Consider the following 20,528-nt stretch of genomic DNA (forward strand, 5'->3'; position numbering starts at 1 on the left):
AAGAATAGAGTAAATTTAGAAGGCATAAATTTGAAAACAAGAATAAAATGTAAATAATAATTAGCACTTTCTATACTTTTAGATATTCCAACCACTGTACAAATATTGAAGTTCTATTCCTCAAACACTGTTTTGAGGGAGGAAGGGATGGAGAGAAGGGGGTGAAAAGTTTGATCCAAAGGCCAGGAAGTCAACAGAAAGCTTACCAGTGACCTCAGCAGACTTTGGTTCAGACTCTAAAAGATTATTATTCTGCTTCTTAACACTGAGGAAATGTTAGAACTATTTTTCTCCCAACCCTAAAAAACAACAGAAAATACCCCCCCCCCCCCCCAATAAAACCTCAAGACCCTCCACTATCTAAGCTACATAAGTCAACGTCTGGGTTTCTTAGTAAGAAGAATGACAAAGTCTTGCTGTCTTGCTGATGAAAAGAAAAAGGAGGATTTCAGCTGAAAGTTTAACAAGTTGAGAATTTTTTATGCTGTGGTTTTGCAATCAGTTTAAGTCAGCATAAGTCAGCACTGAAATGCCTGTCTAACCACTCAACCCACCAACACCTTCCTCCTTGACCTGGCATTTCAGTGTTAACAGGGATCAGGGAACCAATCTGGATGAAAAAAAGTCCATTACAATATGTTAAATTTTATCCCAGATTCATTCTCTGATCCCATTTGCTATGAGGATGCACATAGTCTTGAGCCAGCATGAAAAAAGAGCATAGCACAGTGACAAAATTAACCTGCTGAAGGAAACCATAACATTGCTGCTTTCAGCAGCATGCTAGCTCCCTCTCTGATCATGAAACTATGGCATTAATGGGTGCTAGAGAACAAAACAAATATAAAGCTTTTTTTTTAAGTTTGTAAGTACTTTGAACATTAAAAGCACCAACATTAAGTATTAATTTAGTATTGATTTCGTATTTTAAAACATTCAGTGAGCATGTATCTGAAAATAAGATATGATGAAATAAAAAGTCAGCTTCATTCCACTGCTTTGTTGCATGAAGACAATTTTGTTTACTTTATTTTGTTTTCCCACACACATGTTGTTCACCTTTGAGTACCCTTTTCCTGCGTTTGAAAGTGCTCCTAAAAGCATGTGCCAAGGTATACACAGATCATGTCTGTTAGGTAATGAAGAGAATATACCTACCTGGCTCAATAGCAGCAGATATGAAAGACTGGGCTTCCCTTACTCTCTTCATCACTTCTTCCAGTTCCTTGGCAGCAGCTTGCGGTGTCATTTCAGGAGGCTTCACTATTGCATTATTGGAGTGATTTATTCTAAATTAAGGAAAAATAAAACCTTTAACTCCCAAACACTTGAAAAGGGAAAATGAAAAACAAATAAGAAAACACCTCAACTTCCACGCATGACTAAAAGCTTCAAAGTTCAACAAAACTACAGATTTTTCCTAACACTCATCTGTTCTAAGTATCTGAAATGTGTCTTATTGCTTTCAAATCTTACCACTTTTAAATAAATGTGGCACAATATTTCTGTGTTAAAAATATTTTCTAGTAGAAGTCTAGAAATCTGTTTCTCTATTTCAGATCAAATCTCTACATTAAGGCCTACTAATTACATACACATCATATATAAAGCTTAATTAGAACCAAGGACTTTGCAGATTCTCACTGTAATGGCTTTCACTACCTCAAGAATAGATGCAGAAATATTTTACTCAATGCCATCCATATTCTTCTTGGAGAAAGTTATGCCCAACCTTGAAATTGGAGATCGTTAAAGTGTTCCAGTTTACTAACAATAAGTCCTTATACTGAAAAAATATTCATCACAGCAGTTTCCTGCACATCAGAGTCATAAATGTATAAGGATACTAAGAAATCTCTCATTCAATATTCATATGGATAATTAATTTCTTACTTCAGTGGCCTGTCTCCAAACATAACTCCATTAAAGGCAAGAGCTCGAGGTACAGAATTTTGGTCCGCAAATTCCACAAAAGCAAATCGTGTTGGTTGTGTCTCATCACCTGCCATTCGCACAAATTTGACTTCTCCAACTTGCTTAAAGAATTCAAGCAGCTGATCTGCTGTTGTAGTCTAGAAAGAATCGAAGAGCTCAGCTGAAGTAAAATATGTAATGAAAACCACTTATCCAACATATCAGGTAATTGAAGAGCTACAGATTTTGGAAAGACATCTCACCATTATTACACAGGCAACATGAATTTGGTAATGTTACACTTTAAGAGAGAAAGGTATTTTTTCTTCCATTAATCTAAAGAATATACTACAATTTAAAATAGTGCAACCACAAGCCCTGAAGTCCTACATCTAGGTTAAAAAAAAACCACTTGCACAGGATTTTACACTTTTCAAGCAACTCATTTGAAATAACTGATGAGGAATTTCCTTATACACCTATGTCCAAGCTATTGATTGTGAATTTTGATCGATTAAAAAAAATCCAAATAGTATTACAAGACTTTGCTTTTATCTGGTTTTCTACTAGCTTCCAGCTTGTTTTATTTTATTGCGATCAATAGTACTTTTACACTCTAGTAGCTACTTTGGCAGTCAAAAAACCTCAAATCAAATACTTTTATTGCCATCAGTCAAAACCAAACTGTTTTTCAATTAATTCAATCAGTTGCTGAAAAACAAATTTCTGACAGACCTAACTTTCCTGTCAGAGAAACTCAAAGGTGTTTATGCTAATTTTGCAACTTCCATTAAGACAAATCATTCCTTCTTATTGTACTTAAGCAATTGCACAGCGTTGTGGGGGACAGCTACCATGATCTCATGACTTCTGAGGCATTGTTCAGCTAACACAACCCAGCTGGCCATTTGATCAACACACACAATCATAAGTATGTTTCTTGAATTCAGCTACAGTATGATTTCTCTGGTATCCTGCTAGAATGAATTCCACGGTCTGGTCTGATCTGATTGGCAAAGGAGCATTCAGAATTTGAAATATCACTAGTAACCAAAAAGAGTATTTGTTTTGTTTGTTTAAATTCCTATTGGCATAATGAAAACTCTTAACATGTAAGATTATAATTCATAAATTATAATTCTGCATCTTCCATTAGTATTGCCAACAACAAAAAGAAAAGCAACCTGTGAATTCAAGTTTCCAACGTAGACTGTTCTTCTAATTTCATCAATTTTGGATGGGTCCACATTCCCCATAATTGGTGGCTGTGGTATTTCTCCCAGTCCTGTAATGTTAGGGTCCAATGCTGCTGCTGGTATAGCCCCCAAAGTGCCAAGTGAAACACCGAGCTGGAAAACACAAAAACAGAATATGCTTTGCAACCAAGCACTGGTGGGAGATATTTCACTTGTTAGTACTTGCCTTCCTTGTGCATTTCTATAAAAATAAATCTAATGAATATAGGCAAGACTTAAAACTGTAAGGTCCCAGCTGAGTACCGTATTGGGTTTATGTGGCAAAGTTTTGGTAGCAGAGGAGGGGGCTACAGGGGTGGCTTCTGCGAGAAGCTGCCAGAAGCTGTCCCCATGTCCGATAGAGCCAGTTCCAGCTGGCTCCAAGCTTTCCACCACTGGCCAAGGCCGAGCCAATCAGCGACAGTGGTTGTGCCTCTGGGATACCATATTTAAGAATAGGGAAAAAACTGCTGCGCAACAGCAGCCGGGAGAGAGGAGTGAGAATATGTGAGAGAAACAACTCTGCAGACACCAAGGTCAGTGAAGAAGGAGGGGAGGAGGTGGCTCCAGGCGCCAGAGCAGAGATTCCCCTGCAGCCTGTGGTGAAGACCATGGTGAGGCAGGCTGTCCCCCTGCAGCCCATGGAGGCCCACGTTGGAGCAGATATCCACCTGCAGCCCGTGGAGGACCCCACGCCGGAGCAGGGAGATGTGCCCTGAAGGAGGCTGTGACCCTGTGGGAAGCCCGCACTGGAGCAGGCTCCTGGCAGGACCTGTAGCCCCATGATGAGAAGAGCCCACGCTGGAGCAGGTTTGCTAGCAGGACCTGTGACCCCACAGGGAACCCACGCTGGTACGGTCTGTTCCTGAAGGACTGCACCCCATGGAAAGGACCCACACTGGAGCAGTTTGTGAAGAAACGCAACCCGTGGGAAGGACCCACATTGGAGAAGTTTGTGGAGGACTCTCCCATGGGACGGACCCCGTGCTGGAGTAGGGGAAGAGTGTGAGGAGGAAGGAGTGGCAGAGACAACGTGTGATGCACTGACCACAACCCCCATTCCCCATCCCCTTGCGCTGCTCGGGGGGAGGAGGTAGAGAAAAATCGGGAGTGAAATTGAGCCGGGAAGAAGGGAGGGGTGAGGGGAAGATGTTTTTAGATTTGTTTTTTTCTCATTATCCTACTCCATTGTTAATTGGCAATAAATTAAATTAATTTCCCTGAGTTGAGTCTGTTTTGCCCGTGATGGTAACTGGTGAGTTATCACCCTATCCTTATCTCAACCCACAAGCCTTTCATCATATTTTTCTCTCCCCTGTCCAGCTGAGGAGTGGGGAGTGATAGAGCAGCTTGGTGGGCACCTAGCAGCCAGCCAATGTCAACCCACCACAAGTACTTTTTTTTTTTAAAGAATAAAAACCGACCCATAAATAACTTTTTACAGTTAAGATTTTCTGTGTGCTATCAGATACCATCTTATCAAAGATCTCTGGCCAGGGATGCAGTATATCAATAAGAAAACATGCAGGCTTGAATTTCTAATACCTACGGTCAATCCAATTGAGTAAGACGCCTTCAAACACTGCTAATACTCTTATTTTTTTGCCACAACAAGTATTATAAGTGGATGAGGAATTGCTGAGGGCCTTGCCCAGCAAGGGAAGAAGGGAACAAATTGGCCCTGGGCACTGCAAATTCCATAACAGACATCAGTCCATCAAAGAGACAGATAAGGTACCTTTTGGACAAACATATCACATAAGGCAAGATTAATTACAGTTGAAACGTGAAGGATATTAAGTCTAAAGTCTTACCCTACAAACACAGTCACCTCCTAGAGAATGAGGACAATACAACTCTCATTTTTAGAGCTGGGAATTGAAATCTCTCCTAGGGAATGTTATAAAAAAAGTCATTTAAAAATCACTACTAAATTGTTCTGCTGAGTTCCTGGTTTGAATTTTATTTTCTCCACCGAAAAAAGCAACTGCCTTTCCAGCAAACAAAGTTTCTAACAAGTGTTAGAAATTTTCAACAAGCCACCAGTAAATTTTTTTTATGTAACAAGAGAAAACTACTCTGTCTTTACTTGAAATCAGCCTTTTATTATTGAACAGAGGGTTATACAGCTTGACTTCCTCTTTGATATTCTAAAATTCACTGATAATTTATTAAAGATGTATATAAAAACAAAGTTAATTTACCTTAGAAGGTTAGTTTAGAAACAAATATCTCTAAAACATCGCTATTACACCAGTTCTGTTTAATATCTTTATCAATGATCTAGATGAGGGGATTGAGTGCACCCTCAGGAAGTTTGCAGATGACACCAAGTTGGGCAGGAGTGTTGATCTGCTTGAGGGTAGAAAGGCTCTACAGAGGGATCTGGACAGGCTGGATCGATGGGCCGGGGCCAATTATATCAGGTTCAACAAGGCTAAGTGGCGGGTCCTGCACTTGGGTCACAACCACCCCATGCAATGCTACAGGCTTGGGGAGGAGTGGCTGGAGAGCTGCCTGGCGGAAAAGGACCTGGGGGTGTTGGTCGACAGCTGGCTGAATATGAGCTGGCAGTGTGCCCAGGTGGCCAAGAAGGCCAATAGCATCCTGGCTTGCATCAGGAATAGTGTGGCCAGCAGGACTAGGGAAGCGATCGTCCCCCTGTACTCAGCACTGGTGAGGCTGCACTTCGAGTACTGTGTTTAGTTTTGGGCCCCTCACTACAAGAAGGGCATCGAGGTGCTGGAGCATGTCCAAAGAAGGGCAACAAAGTTAGTGAAGGATCTAAAGAACAAGTCCTATGAGGAGCGGCTGGGGTTGTTTAGCCTGGAGAAGAGGCGGCTGAGGGGAGACCTTATTGCTCTCTACAACTACCTGGAAGGAGGTTGTAGGGAGGTGGGTGTCAGTCTCTTCTCCCATGTAACAAGTGATAGGACAAGAGGAAATGGCCTCAAGTTGTGCCAGGGGAGGTTCAGACTGGATATTAGGAAAAATTTCTTCACTGAAAGGGTAATCAGGCACTGGAACAGGCTGCCCAGGGAAGTGGTTGAGTCCCCATCCCTGGAGGTATTTAAAAGACGGGTAGACGTGGTGCTTATAGTCACATGGTTTAGTGGTGGACTTGGCAGTGTTAAGTTTACGGTTCGACTCGATGATCTTAAAGGTCTTTTCCAACCTAAATGATTCTATGATTATTTATGCTTCATTAGTGGCAATTATGCAGTGGAACCATGAGTAAGCACATTTTGTTTTATGAAATGCCTAAACTATTACTTCACATAACAATGAGGGCAGTATCACCCATTTTAAGACAAAAAAAAGCCAACATTCTTGTGAACTAAAAATTATTTTCAAAGTCATGCAATGTCTCTTATACAGTGACAGTTATGAACCATAAACAGAATTAGCCTAAACCTCTAACTGGTGACTTTCGTCCCACTGTTTCATTATATAAATTGTATACTCTAAAACAGCTGTTGGAGCACAAGCTTCAAAAAGGATGCTGACCTTTGTGCAGATGTTTGAAATAGTGCAGAAGAAATCAAACTTGGTTAAAGCAATTTTTTTATGGAATGAAGGAAAGAAGTAAGACACCAAATACATTCATTTCTTTTAGGATGCTGATCAGTGTCAGCTAAGAATATGAGTGGGAATAATGTTTCTGGTAATGGAAACAGATGAGGAATCATTTAAGGACAGATAGGTTTGGGAATCTGCAGAACACCCTTAACACAAGCCAAAAATCCAGGATGGTACCAGTAACAACATAAATACACACACTGCTGCAATATGTTTGGAAGACTGAGGACTTTCACCTTCAAATAACATGGGGTTAGTGACATTAAGCCCAATTTTTTTGAAGTAGGATTTACTATTTCCAGAATCCTCCCTGAATAGGGCACAACAGCCTGCTGGTATCAAGAAAGGCTTACAGAGGCAAAAGGGAACTGAGCAGAAGCAGCAGCAGCTAGCTAGCTCCTATGCTTTTTGCAGTGAAAAGATTGTTAGGCTAACAGTCAAAAACCCTGTCATAGAGATATCAAGTAAAAGCACCCTAATGAAGCATTTTAATATTCTGAAGAACCGTGTCAATTTAACTATTATGTTTTAACAAATTTTTAGGAGGTGGATAGCATTGCCATTGGATCAAATTAATTGGTCTAGGGAAGGGACAACAATTAAAATGGGCACAACCAAAACCAGTATTTACCTACTATTTTGCAAAATAAGAATCTGAAAGAAACACCCAGGAAAGGTAGTGCATGGACATCTTGTGATCTACCCTCAAAAGAGGCACCACAGCTAAATCCTCACTGATTTAGCATATAAGAGGACAACATCCACAGATCAAATAGTTCTTGTTCTCTGAACACAGAAAGGCTACCGAGTATAGAGGAAAACCAGAAATCAAACAGGGACTGAATTTTACTTACTGTAGTCAAAGGGGTTGGTGTAGGTATAGGAAGCAACCCTGCACCAGGCATCAGGCTTGTCATAGTAGGAGCAGGCGCCAATAGAGAAAGGGCTTTGGCTTCATCTGGGATTTTACCTGAAGAAGCAAATGAAAGCATTACACAGAGTTGGAACACTACACAGATGTTACTCTTTCTATGATTTTACAATTACCCTTGCATTTAAAAAAGTAATAAATAAGAATGAATCTATCTACCAGATCCTTACAAAGAAACAAATATGAACTTAAGTATTTCCTTTTACCCTGCTCTACTAGGAAAAACAAAAGTTAGCAAAACTTCAAAGACTAACAATCTCATTAATGGATTATTATTTTAAAAACTGAATAATGTACACAATTATTTAACACTTTGAGCTATGGGTCACCTGTACTGGAAACTTAATGTTCATGAACCAAACGATATCAAGCATGGACGCTTTCCCAGGGCGGTGTTTTCTACGGTGATCGAAAGTTGTTTTACACATGACAACCGTTCGTGTTGGCTGCATCACTAATAGCACACAGAACATCAGATACAGAAAAGAAGAACATTTTTTAAAGTTTAATCCCCAGAAATGGCAAATAACCAAATCAGAAAAAAAACAAACAAACAAACAAAAAAAAAAACCCACAAAGTATGTGCTAACTGAAATTAGTGCGCTTTTTCCCTCTCTGGTGTTACCTACTTTTGATGTAAAAATAAATAAAAATAAAATAAAAACTACTGTGACTCCACACAAGACATACTACAAGTGAAGTTGGGAGTGGAGGAGGGGAGGGCAGAAAAATTCAGATTTGTACTGTCTTACATTCTAGGTCACCTCAGTTTATCTGAAACTCTGATAAATTAGCTTTAAATTTACTGAGATCAAACAAAATCATAATTGATCTGCTAAGCAAGCTATATTTTCCTAAAATATGTATTTCCTACTATTTCAACCACATTATATTCCCCATCATGCTAAAAGTTTAAGTAATATCTAATCTGAACTAAACACAGGTTTTATTCAAAGTTAGTCACAATTAGACTGCTAAATGAACCCCAAAAAAATCTTCAAAAATCAAAAGATGTAATAGTTAATTACAAATACAATTAAATGTATGTATTAAATTTGAAATACAAAGGGATTTAAACTGGTACAAACATTAAACACTGAACTGAAAAACTACAGAAAGGAAGTCCTAATTATACTAGTTATCTATGATCTATTCAAAATTACTGGCGTAACTGTATATATGCTATCCAACTGAGCCCTTTGGTATTACCCCATACATTTTAATAAAGTAAATGCTTTTATTTAAACATTGTTTTAAAAGTCAAGGTATATACAAATACTGTGCCAGTGGCTTTTACTGCTTTGGATCAAACTGTACATGTTTTAACTATAAAACCCCTAACTTCAGGATTTTAAAATTAATATATAAATATTGTTATCAAAAAACAAAATATGAGATAAGTTTCAAAACACTGTGCAATTTTAGCTATACGAGTTCCAATAAACCCCACAGGAATCATGCTACTTTAAAAAAATAAAAAGAAGACAAAAGTGTTGCAAACCTGTTATACAGATCTGCAGCAAGGACTGGGTTACAGTTGGATATGACCAAAGGTCAAAACAAATATAAATGAAAATTAATTTATATATAGCATGAGTGGAATAGAAAAGATAAAATAATAGTATTCTTTTTTTCTCATGCTTCCTATTTAGATTTATTTTATTTATGTTAAGTTTTGAGGCACCTTGCTCCTTAACATGTAACAAACCACTTGATTTTGCTATCTAAAGGAGAAAAAATAGGAAATTAGAACTTAAGAATTAACTGTGCAATTATGTCTTCCAGGGCTTTTTTAAAAACATGCATGAATCTGAGTCATCATCACAATGTTCAGCACTCTTTACAGGTCTCATTTTGAAGTCAGGCATGTAATGAGAGGCGTACCTGATTTGCCTGACTGCTCATGAGAATCAGGTACTTTGCTGCACATCCTGCCTATTGTGAAGCTAACTAACAGGCTTCCAAATATACAGTTCCAGCAACTGTGTGCAAATTAGGCATACAATTATATACCAGTTCTTCTGAAAATCAAAATACTTAAGTGTTTTCAAATGATCGATGAACCAGACCTTATCCTGAACAGCCAGCATCTTACAATTAACTGGATACTCATACAGGTTTCTACAGGATCAACAGACATGGGTCAAGTAAATCCAATGGCAGAAATGGCTCCTAAAGTGGTGCATCTGCATTCTAATTTAGATCCTTGGTCAGTAATGTACATAAGCATATGCCTAATTTAAGTATGCACTTACATACAGCCAATTCAATATACACACAACCAGATAAACTTAAGAGATGCTTAAGGCATTTAGCCCTTTTAAATAGGAACCGAGTTATGCACATAACTAAAAAGACAGGGAGTCAAGTTCAGAAAGGTATTTAAATACAATTCTAAACTTTAGGCATATGGGTCATCTTACTGAAATAATTGGAATTATTCATTTGCTCAAATGTTGCTTAAGGAATCCACTGAACACTTTCAGTTAAGTAAACTATTATAGCAGTTCAAAAAATTAATAACATGCATATCTAAATTATAAAGTTAGCAGCATTATTTCCAGAATACTTTGGTCCCTCAACAACATCATGTTTTATTTTAAATACAAAAATCTAGTTGGTCAGTTCCATGCCACAAACAAAGATCTGTTCATTTATTTTATTCAAGAATGAGGAATCTGTATCTCTACAGACAGAATCCTGAAAATTTGCCTGTATTTTCAGAGATACTGTCTTTTCAAAAGATCCCCTCTAGTTTTTAAGATCAGGTCAAACTTTTTAACAATTCTATAGAAAATAAACTGTTGTGGGTGGGGAAAAAAAACCAAACCTGAAATATCTTGCAAATTTACTTCCCTGTTCTTTAGAAAGTTTTGAAAAACAAATGAATATGTGAGGCCAAATAACCTCATGAGTTACAGCTTTAAGTTTTGGAATGTTATCCCCATTAATTTATTTAGAAAATGAATACAAGCCCACAAAGATACAACAAAACATATGGGTAATGACATAACAAATTAGGACACCTTAACAATAACTGTTTAGGTTTTTAAACTCATAGTATTTAAAAGCTGAATTGAAATGAAGTAAAGATATTTATTTTCTAATAAGGGAAACAGAAAAAATAAATATGCCACATTTATACCACATCCTTAGAAATATTTCTTCGAAGCTTATGAGTGTTTAGTAAATTACAGATTCTATGATCATTTTATTTATTTATTCTTCGCTTTGCAAAGGAATCTGGAATCAAATATAGATTAGCTCTGCATTGCCTAGAGATACCTTATGCTTCTTCAGAAACGTACAGTTGTCCTAAATATCAGTTATGATTGTTACTTTTTTGTATCATCAAAAGTGCTTAAGAGCCCTAGCCAACCTAGTCCATACCAGAATCCATTTTGCTAAATGCTGAACAGAAGTATCTGTGTTAAGCAGGTACTAATCACAGTATTTTTATCCCCCTCCATGTGCTCAGAAGAAATTAACTTCCTACTCTTTGTACTGAAACTACATGGTTAATCCTCCCCTCCCCCCAAAACTGCTTCAGCAATAAGTACAAACGTTTGTTTTAAAAATACTTTCTGTTCACATCTACTCGAAACATAATTAAAGGAATTGTTATTTTCCTACTATTTTAAATCAATGGAAAACACACACTTATAAATAAAATAATTTCTGTGTGATCCAATTCATGATTCTTATTGGATTTAGCAGCAGAGATTAAAGAGATTACAACTACTCGTAATTACCTCAACTGGCACAGCTAAATCCAACAGAGATCACAAAGCAAAGCTCTTCTCAGCTGCAGTTCACAGCCTGGTGCATTACCAGTGAAACCAATTGGTCCCAATGCAGCTGGCTGGGAAGAGCAATGCCTGAGCACTAGACACACCACCTGGTCCAGCACTTCTGTTTCAGGGCTTCCATTTCACAAGAAAGAAGAACAAACATCATTTAGGGATGAGAACCTTCTCAATCCAGCATGAGCTGCCAGGGCTTCTGAGATTGTGAGATTACACTTTTTTTCTTTTTTTTTTTTTTTTAAACTCTTCTTGAAATAATCACCACTGGAGCATGTAAAAGTGCAATACACACATACACACACACAGAACTTTTCAATCTTCCCACAAATAACAGTGTTAAAAGACAATGTGCCTCACATAACACATTCCAACCAAAACCTCAGGCTGCATTTGTACTTGAGAGGTAAACAGTTTTTTCCAAAAATTACAAAAACAAAAGGATGAAATCTTACTGCCACTGACCTCACTGGAGCAAGGTTTCATCAGAAGCAAACAAATATTTCATGACATTCAATATTCATGAAAGTTCAATATCAGAAATTAATTATTTTAAACTCTTCCTATTAGACATAAATAGAAAGCCTTCTTTTAAACAGACCATGCAACCTAAAATAAAACTACTCTGCTGAGAAGAGGAAAAATAGCAGAGAAAGATCATGATTTTACTTTGTAAAGTTAATTTCTCCAGAAAGTAAGAGTTTCAACTGTCCTCTTCCAAGATAAGCTCATGAAGCATAACATATGAAAGAATGCATCTTAAAACTGATATATTTTTCACTATTCCAGCCTGACACAACGTGCTCATCTGTTGAATTTAGATGCTTAAATGTATTCCAAACCAAATTTATCCATAATTCACAGCATAAAACTTAGTTAATCATATTCTAAATTCTGTGTATACCATCCACAAGCAACTTCAGGTCAACTTCAAAATGAAATACTGTGAACCCTTTACAAAACATCATTTTTTCAGAACTGAATTACCAGTTCACAAGTACAAGGGAAAGAGATTTAACAGAACAAAACAAAAAAAGGGAAAAATAAAATAAAAGAAACAAAGGAAAGAAAGCAAAATAAAATAAAAACAGAGACAGGGCGTCCATCTTCAGCAGGCCAGACTTCGATCTCATTTCCCCCATGAAGGTTTCACTTGGCGGCAGGTTTAGTGGCATGGCAAACAATGCCTAACTCAGGCAAGTGTAACAGGTCTGCCTTGGCCAGTCTAGTCATCTAATAATGCACAAATATCACACAGAGAAAACATACAAAACCAAATTAATAGTCAAAATCCATCTACTAGACAATGTGGACATAAAATTTAGAATGATTAGGGTGGCATCTTTGTTTATCTTTCAACCTTTGCATTCTCAAAGTATAATGTTTAAAGAAAAACCTACTGATACACACAAAAGAAAGTCATATTTTGACAACTCGATGTTATTTCATTTACAATTACATTTTTGTTAAATTGTTTATTAAATGTCACAAAATTAACATTATTTTCATTGCGTAGTAATTCCCTCCTCTATACTCCCTTGATTTACCACTGTTTAAATACACTCCAAATTTCAGATTTTATTTTGGTTTTTAAAACCAAGTTTTCAGGGTTCCATTTTACCTCTCCTCTATGTTCAATTCGGCGCATGAAATGTTTTACTACGGGCACTGTTGGCCATGGATATAATTTAACCTTCCAGTAGAATACAGCAATTGCTACTTTTAAAGCCTGTGATATACTCCACTGACTCCATTAACAATGGTACATAGTGAATCAAAAATGTTGCACTGTGGTCTCCAAAGCTATGCTTATTCCACAGAATAAATTCCTCAGAAAGTTAAACCTATATGAATTCACATCTTTACAAATTAAAATTAGTGATTCTGTTAGAAAGTTACAGAGAAACAGCATTCTGACTTAAAAAAAAATTTGACCTCACAACCCAATCACTTGTTCACCTAATTATGCATAAATCTCTGTGGGGTCCAGAATGATCTGGAACAGTGACAATTTTTCTGTAATACATTTTCTCAGAAATGCCTAATAAGTCAGCTACAAACAGGGTTGGAACAAGATTTCTCAGAATTTTGATTTTATTCTCCTTCCACTCATTGTCTACCATCAAGAGACACAGGAAAATGTAGCTTTACCTGCCTGTTGCCATATCACGTCAGGCAGTGATCTCATCACAAGAAAAACACCAGGAAGTGTTGTTCATTCATTAGGCAGCAATCTTTCCTCTCTGGCAGTACTGAACCAGTGTTAAGGTCTTTTCAATGAAACGTAAAACTAAGATGCTGAAGAATTTGTAGTCAATTATTTAAGGGCAATTTTTTAATAATGACGACTCTGGTCTGATACATTTTGCCCACCCAAAGCCTCTACAAAGCTTCAAGTGGATACTCTTTGTGGTTTAAGAACAAGTTCCAAAAATAAAACCAAAAGCCCCCAAAACAAAGCATAAAAGCAACTAAAAATCTAGGCTTCACAAAGACTTGTTAATATGCCCATATTAACAAGGCTACGAGACTAGACAGTGTATTGTAGGTCATTTCAGAGTCTATGAAATTTTGGAGACTTGTCAGAGTTTGCTAGGAACACCCCAGACCATTATTACAGCAGCACTAATCTCATACTATCCAGATCACGATGTGGCCAACATGCCAAAAAATGGTACTCTGGAACCACTGTTAACAAACTCCAAGAAGTCAACAGTATTTTTTGAACCAAAACCTGACTCTTGCAGTTAGAAAAGTCCTGTTAATAGGAGATATTTCTGGACTTGCTGCAACTTATGGCTCAATCATTCTAAATATCGTTGTTCATGGCAAAACAGCTACCACGTTCAAAGTGAAGTTAGCTTCACTCCAACAACTGGAATGCTTTCACTCCAAAAAGGCAAAAAGTCCAGATCCAAATAGGCAGATGCTCAATTCCCACAATGATCCCTATGAAGTCAATGGGGCTCTGCCTAACTCCAGCGATCTGCCTACAGTAAAAGCCATGCTTCATAGAACTGCATTCAGATCTGGGATAGTATACTAATAATAAAACTACCTTGTATTCAACACATCTGTAAAAGCATGACCTCAAAGCTAGTTAAAGGAACACTTGTAAATTTAATAAAATAAAATGCTTGGTGAATACTAAGAGTTATAAAAATATTTTACACTAGAAGTATTCTGTACAGCTGATTGCATTTTTAAAGAGATATCTAAAATCAAAAAGGAGTACCAGTATGCATAAGAAAGCCTTTTTATTGAACACAAATTAATATTTTCCACAGGAACAAGAAAGGAAAACTGATTTTTTTTTTATTAAACTAGCAGGTAATTTATATTCAAACAGTAATTATCACCACAAATGCAAAATATTTTAGATTAGATGAATCTAAAATGGTCAAATGCATATATCACGTGTCTACAAGACAAAATTGGCATTCAGTCTAAAAAAAAAAAAAATGGAAAAATAATTAGTATCTTAAAAAAAAAAAAAAAAACAAACACACAAACAAAAAAACCCCACCACACCAAGGGCGATACATTAAGATCCAAACTGCAATGTTATCAGTGCCAGGATCTGCCTAATCTTTTCAGTGCTCCATTGACTTCAGTGAGAACTTTATGTGGGAATAAACTTGCCAACACAAACCATATTGAAGGGAATTATTTTACCTTCTTTTCCCCAAAAATATGTAATAACTATGGAAAATTGAATTATCCTAATTTAAATCAACTAATTTTTTCTAATGCTGAATTTCAATTAAATTTATATAATTGGGTTTCTTCATTCAATTTTCAATTTTGTTTCAAGACTTTATTTCAAAAAGCAATAAAATAAAATAACAACAGAGCACCATCTCCTTACATAGAAAGCTTAAAACAATTAACAAACAGGACAAAGACCAACATTACAGAAGAATGTCTAAAATACCAACCTTCTGCGCAGGGCACAACTATCAAAGCTCTGTCAATAAAAACCGTGTTAGTTAGATGCTGGGCCACACCAACACTTGATGCTTCACGAAACTTAATATAACATACTTTGGAGGAAAAAGCAAGAGGTGCGTTGCTGCAAGATAAAAGGAAAAAAAAACAATTAGCCATATTAAATGTATGCATGTATTTTCAACTATTATTTCTTAATTTAAAAAAAAAAAGTTTTAGACTTCCTGGAAAAGTTACCCAAAAGACAAGAATATAGAAATTTACTAATTTGCCTACTTACTATGTCACTAAAAAAAGCATAGCATAGCCCCTCCTCCTTTTTAATGGAAACTTACAGAAGCCAAAATCCCAAATTAACAAGGCTGATTTTCTTTACAAATCTTGCTAAACAACATTCACCAGTACATTCCAAATTACTATTATAAGTAGCACATTTACTCAACACATTTGTCGAGGAAATAATTTACAGTTTATCTTTTATCCTTCAAATAATCCTTGTTTAAGAAAGTCAAACAATAAGCCCAATCATTTTTTAGTGGGTCCTTCAGATATTAGCCCATATTAACCGATACTCTTTCTTAGGCCTTCACGAAAGAAGTTTTGTTAATTCATATTGAGATAAAAGCAGTTCACGAGAGTTCTTTCAAATGTTAGGTCTTAGTTCACTAATGTAACAAAAATCCTTTTTATCATCTGCCTTAGTTTGGCATAGTGCAGTACAGAATAACACTGGAGGAGGTAGGAGGAATTCACTATTAGGCTAGAATAAGGAAGAAAATTAAAAATATGCATGTTGGGTAATTTCCTTTTCCATTAGAAAGTACACCAACAGAGACGTTAGAAAGTACACCAACAGAGACGTTAGAAAGTACACCAACAGAGACGTCAGAAAGCACAATACATAAACTTTGTAATCTTGATCAAAACCAAAGTTTGCTTTAAAAAATGTATAAAGAGTATAAACCTTGACTAGGGAATACAAGCAATTTATTTCTTCATATGAAGTAAGTACAGGTAAAGCCTTCAGAGACAGAATACAATAGGATATTGCTGGAACATCAGCAAGTTCCATTTGGAAAAAACATCTGTCTTCTAGCAAAGTAGTAAATAATGGAAAATACACTGCATGAACTGTTTAATCCTGACCCTCTCTCAACTGAAACAGAAACACTTGTCAACTTTCTGGAAGTACCAGAAGCAGTTCAAATTTAGCCCAATCCATCCTGTAGTCCCTCAAATTCCAAGCAGGTACTCCCAAAGTTGTTGTAAGGAATTAATTAGGCTTTAGTATTTAAATACAAACGCAGAAGTTTTAGACACATTATTTCATCATATTAATTGCATAAATGAACCAAGAACTTAGTCTGAGGCAGGCAGATTGGTACGTTTCTGGTTACCAGAAAGGTAACATGTAGGTAAAATATCTAGAGAGCTGGCCAACTTCAGAACAGCAATCAGAAACATTTATGATGGAAAATTCTGTGAAAACAGAGACATTGAGGAAGCAAAAACAAACAGGGAGTGGAAGAAACATAAATATGAAAGTCAACCTTATACAATTTAGAAAAACATTGCAAGATGACTCAATTTCTTCTGTCCATTTAGTTTGTCTGTAGCAGACAATGTTTTCACAGTTTCAAGTTTTCACGTTCAGGAAGGAAATAAATGTATAAAATGGCTTTTGAGCCACCTGTAAAGTCTTGGTTCAGAACACTTTCCATCAGAGCTGACAAAGAGCTATGACTTTCTCAGTACTCAGCAGAAATGTTTGCATATGACTTGTAATCTTATATATTCTGAAGAGCCAGACTTTGCTCACTGCAAAGATTTTTTTTTAATAGCCACAGGTTGGGGTTTGGTTTTTTTTGTTTTGGTTGGGGCGAGTGGAAGGGGGTCTGTGTGCCTGGGTTTGGGGGGGAGGGTGGTTTGGGTTTTTTGTTGTTGTTTGGGGTTTGTTTAAATACACATGCCAGTGTTACAACCCAAATGGCTGAAGCCTCCACTGAAGATTCTGTGGTCCAGACTTCTAACATCTCTTGGCTTTTTCCTTTTTTGTTTTCATTGCTAACTCAAAAACATAATTCTGTTCCAGGCAGTTCCAGGCTCCATAAATAATCCTTATAAATTTCAACATCTATAGAGCCAGCTACGACAAGTGTATTTTTTATAATACCCCCCCCCCGTATTTCCTGGATTTCAATCACAAAAGCTATCTGGAAAGTATGGTAAAAAATATTAACATCGGAACACTGCTGCAACAAAGCTCTAAAAAGAAGTCTTGGTACAAAGTGTTTTCTGAAGGTTAAGCTAATCATGCAATTCACTGGAGAAGTGATGAAGAGGAGAAATTCTCTTATAAGGAGACCACCTCTGCTGAAAACACATCAATGCTGCATCTACATTGAGGGAGATGATTAATATCCAAAAGATCTAAGATTTTAAAAGGTTTCACAGTGATTGGGTCCTCTCCTTTTACAAAGCAGGCCTCCTAAACTTCCCCAGTAGGCTTTGTAAGAAGTCTTTCTTAAAACAGAAAACTCCTATTCTGTTTTAATTCCTTTTGTTCCATTTTTTCTGCCAACCTTTTCTGAGGCTGAATTGAGGTAGAGTCATAGTCTTCTTCCTAGGGTTACAAAGCACTGATGCAAAAAAGCAAGTCCTACATCTCTGATTTAAGGTTACTATAATCCAGTTTCTTTAGGAAAGCAAGAAAACTCAAAAAGGAAAAAGATCTGAATAGTATTCAGATGTTTCTGCCATTTTTGTTTTCTTTTGTAGGAAGACAGTAACATCCATCTCCCAACAGAACAACCACCAACCAAAAAACATAAGAATGACCTATTCAGAAAGCTACAGTGAAAAAAATCAAATAAAAGGCTACAAAACATCCCTCTAAGGGTCCAAATTTTCTCAGGGTGGTGGTGAAGACAACAACAGAAATGAATAACCTATCAAAATAAGATGTTCTGGAATAATTGTGCAGATCACATTTAAATAAGGCTCTGTGTGTTTTATATCAAAGGCCTTATCTATACTGCAGTCACTACAGGATATAACGACATCTAAGAAACACTCGTCTGTAGTAGCCTCCAAGACCGCTCCAGAACATCCAGAAGCAAACAGTATTATAGCAGAGCTTTCAACACCTAATGCAGACAGTTTGTGCCTCCCTGCTTTCAAACAATTCATTCTGCAAAAATTCAATTGTTGCTCAATAAAGCTTTTCAATATTTAACTGTTCAAAAATCCTCTTACAGCCACATTTGAAGGCTTATCGTTACAAATGTAATTTTGAAGGCTTCTCTGAAACAGACTTCAACTGGGTGACAAACATAATGCAAAAGCATGACTGGGACTAAGAATCTGATTACAGATGTCACTGGTCTCCTAGTGTGCCGAAAAACAATTCTAAGCTGTATGAGTAGTTGGCATACTGGAGTACATACCCAAGGCAAAAGACCTGTCACACAGCTTCAGATTTCAACTGTACTGCAATCTGAAAGTAATCTATAAAGACTGGTCTTGGTCTTGTTCAGAACTGTGAGAAAAAGAAGCCATATTTCATCTTCACACAAAAGTCTATTTAAACAGCCAACAGAAAGGTAACAAATTAATACTTTCTTGGACAACACATTTTGTAAGTTTAAGTGTAAGTAACTTTAGGCTGATTAAAAAAAAAAAAAAAACCACAGCAAAGAGACAAAAGTTTCAGAGAATATTCTACAAAGCAGGGAACACAGCATACCCTCTCATGCTCCTGGCATCACCACGCAAGTGTGGTTTCTCAGAGATCTTTTGCACACACGGGCTTGCAGGATGCCTCCCTCCTACCTCCTTAATGGCCTCTGTGTATTCCCTCGAGAAAACTCGATAAGCACTGAAAGTTTTGCAAATGGCAAACTGAGGAGCACTTGTTAAACAATGACAGCAATTCTCCATTCTCAACATGGAAATTCAGATCTCTAGCCAAATCAGGACAATACACAGATATTCAAAACTTCAGGAGTTTTTCCTCAGACTTTGATGATAAAGTATCACTGAAGCTGACAACAAAGCCCCACTAAAGCCACCCTCTTCTACACAGAACTGGCAAATCCACACCAAGGCCCCGATGTAGTAACAACTCTTAGTACATAAGCTAATTCTCTTACACAGGCTGCGACTGTAATATTATTTTCTGGTCTTGTTGACTGTTTCACCCTATCCAACCATAATTTTCCAAGTCATTTTCAAATATACCTTTAACTTTTCTTTACGATATTTAAGTCTTTAGCTTCAGGAAGAAACCAGATCTCATTTGGTAAAATTGGAAACCTGCAATTCAGTCATCCTATTTTCCTCAAGATGTAAGCAAAAGGGAAAATACCATACATACAAGTAAATTAAAAAACCCAACAACGTAGAAATCCTATTTTCTGAAAGGATTTTACAATCACCCCTTACTTTCATTTCTGAGCAGTTGGTAAAAAAAAAAAGTGCAAATTCTCCAAATATCCTTCTCAAGGCTAAAGCTCTGTTTATGGGACAGAGAAGAAGAGGTGACCAAAATGCTTGGCAATAGTAATGAAATGGAATAAAAGGGGTCTTTGAGCACTGAAAGCCACCTACAGCAGTCTTTAAGAGACAAGTCTTACAAGGAAAGGGTTAAAAAAAAATCTCATTAAGTCAAAGTTTCTTGGGCAAGTTTTTGATACCAATTTTAAACCAATACAGCAGAGAGTTGCAGCATGATAAAACATAAACTCAGCTAGTCTCTTTAAGATTTGACAATCAAATACAAATTATTTAAGAGTAAAATGAGTGGATAAAAACAAAACCCACCTCCACATAACTTATACTTGTTTACTGATGTTATTCATCAAATAGGTACTTTCAATTTTAGATTAAAGTTTCAATGGAAAGCCTTCCAGAGAGCAGAACAGTATATAGTTGTACAATCAAGTGAAATTTAAAATTTTCTTGTAAGAAAATAGGTAAATACAAACAGCCACCAGTAACAAGCATCTCTGACCCACTGAAAGATGATTCATGTTAATGGTTTTTCAATAAAAAAGAAATATTGCTTTCAGTGCCAATGAAGCCTCACTGATAAGTAGCTAAAATCAGGATGATGACCAT

General features: G+C 36.7%; 1 protein-coding gene across 1 annotated transcript in view; it reads right to left on the reverse strand.

Moving 5' to 3' along the window:
* Window positions 1–15,528, reverse strand: part of LOC104020648 (uncharacterized) — a 30,214-nt gene extending 14,686 nt beyond the window's left edge. Inside the window, 5 exon segments of the mRNA XM_087750380.1 lie at window positions 1,159–1,289; window positions 1,894–2,072; window positions 3,099–3,263; window positions 7,583–7,698; window positions 15,401–15,528. Coding sequence (XP_087606506.1) covers window positions 1,159–1,289; window positions 1,894–2,072; window positions 3,099–3,263; window positions 7,583–7,645 — 538 coding nt within the window. The 5' untranslated portion in view covers window positions 7,646–7,698; window positions 15,401–15,528.
* Window positions 15,529–20,528: the final 5,000 nt, after the last annotated feature.

Source organism: Nipponia nippon, unplaced genomic scaffold, assembly GCF_047370975.1.
Source record: "Nipponia nippon isolate SJK-2023a ecotype South Korea unplaced genomic scaffold, ASM4737097v1 scaffold_131, whole genome shotgun sequence".
NCBI lineage: Eukaryota > Metazoa > Chordata > Aves > Pelecaniformes > Threskiornithidae > Nipponia > Nipponia nippon.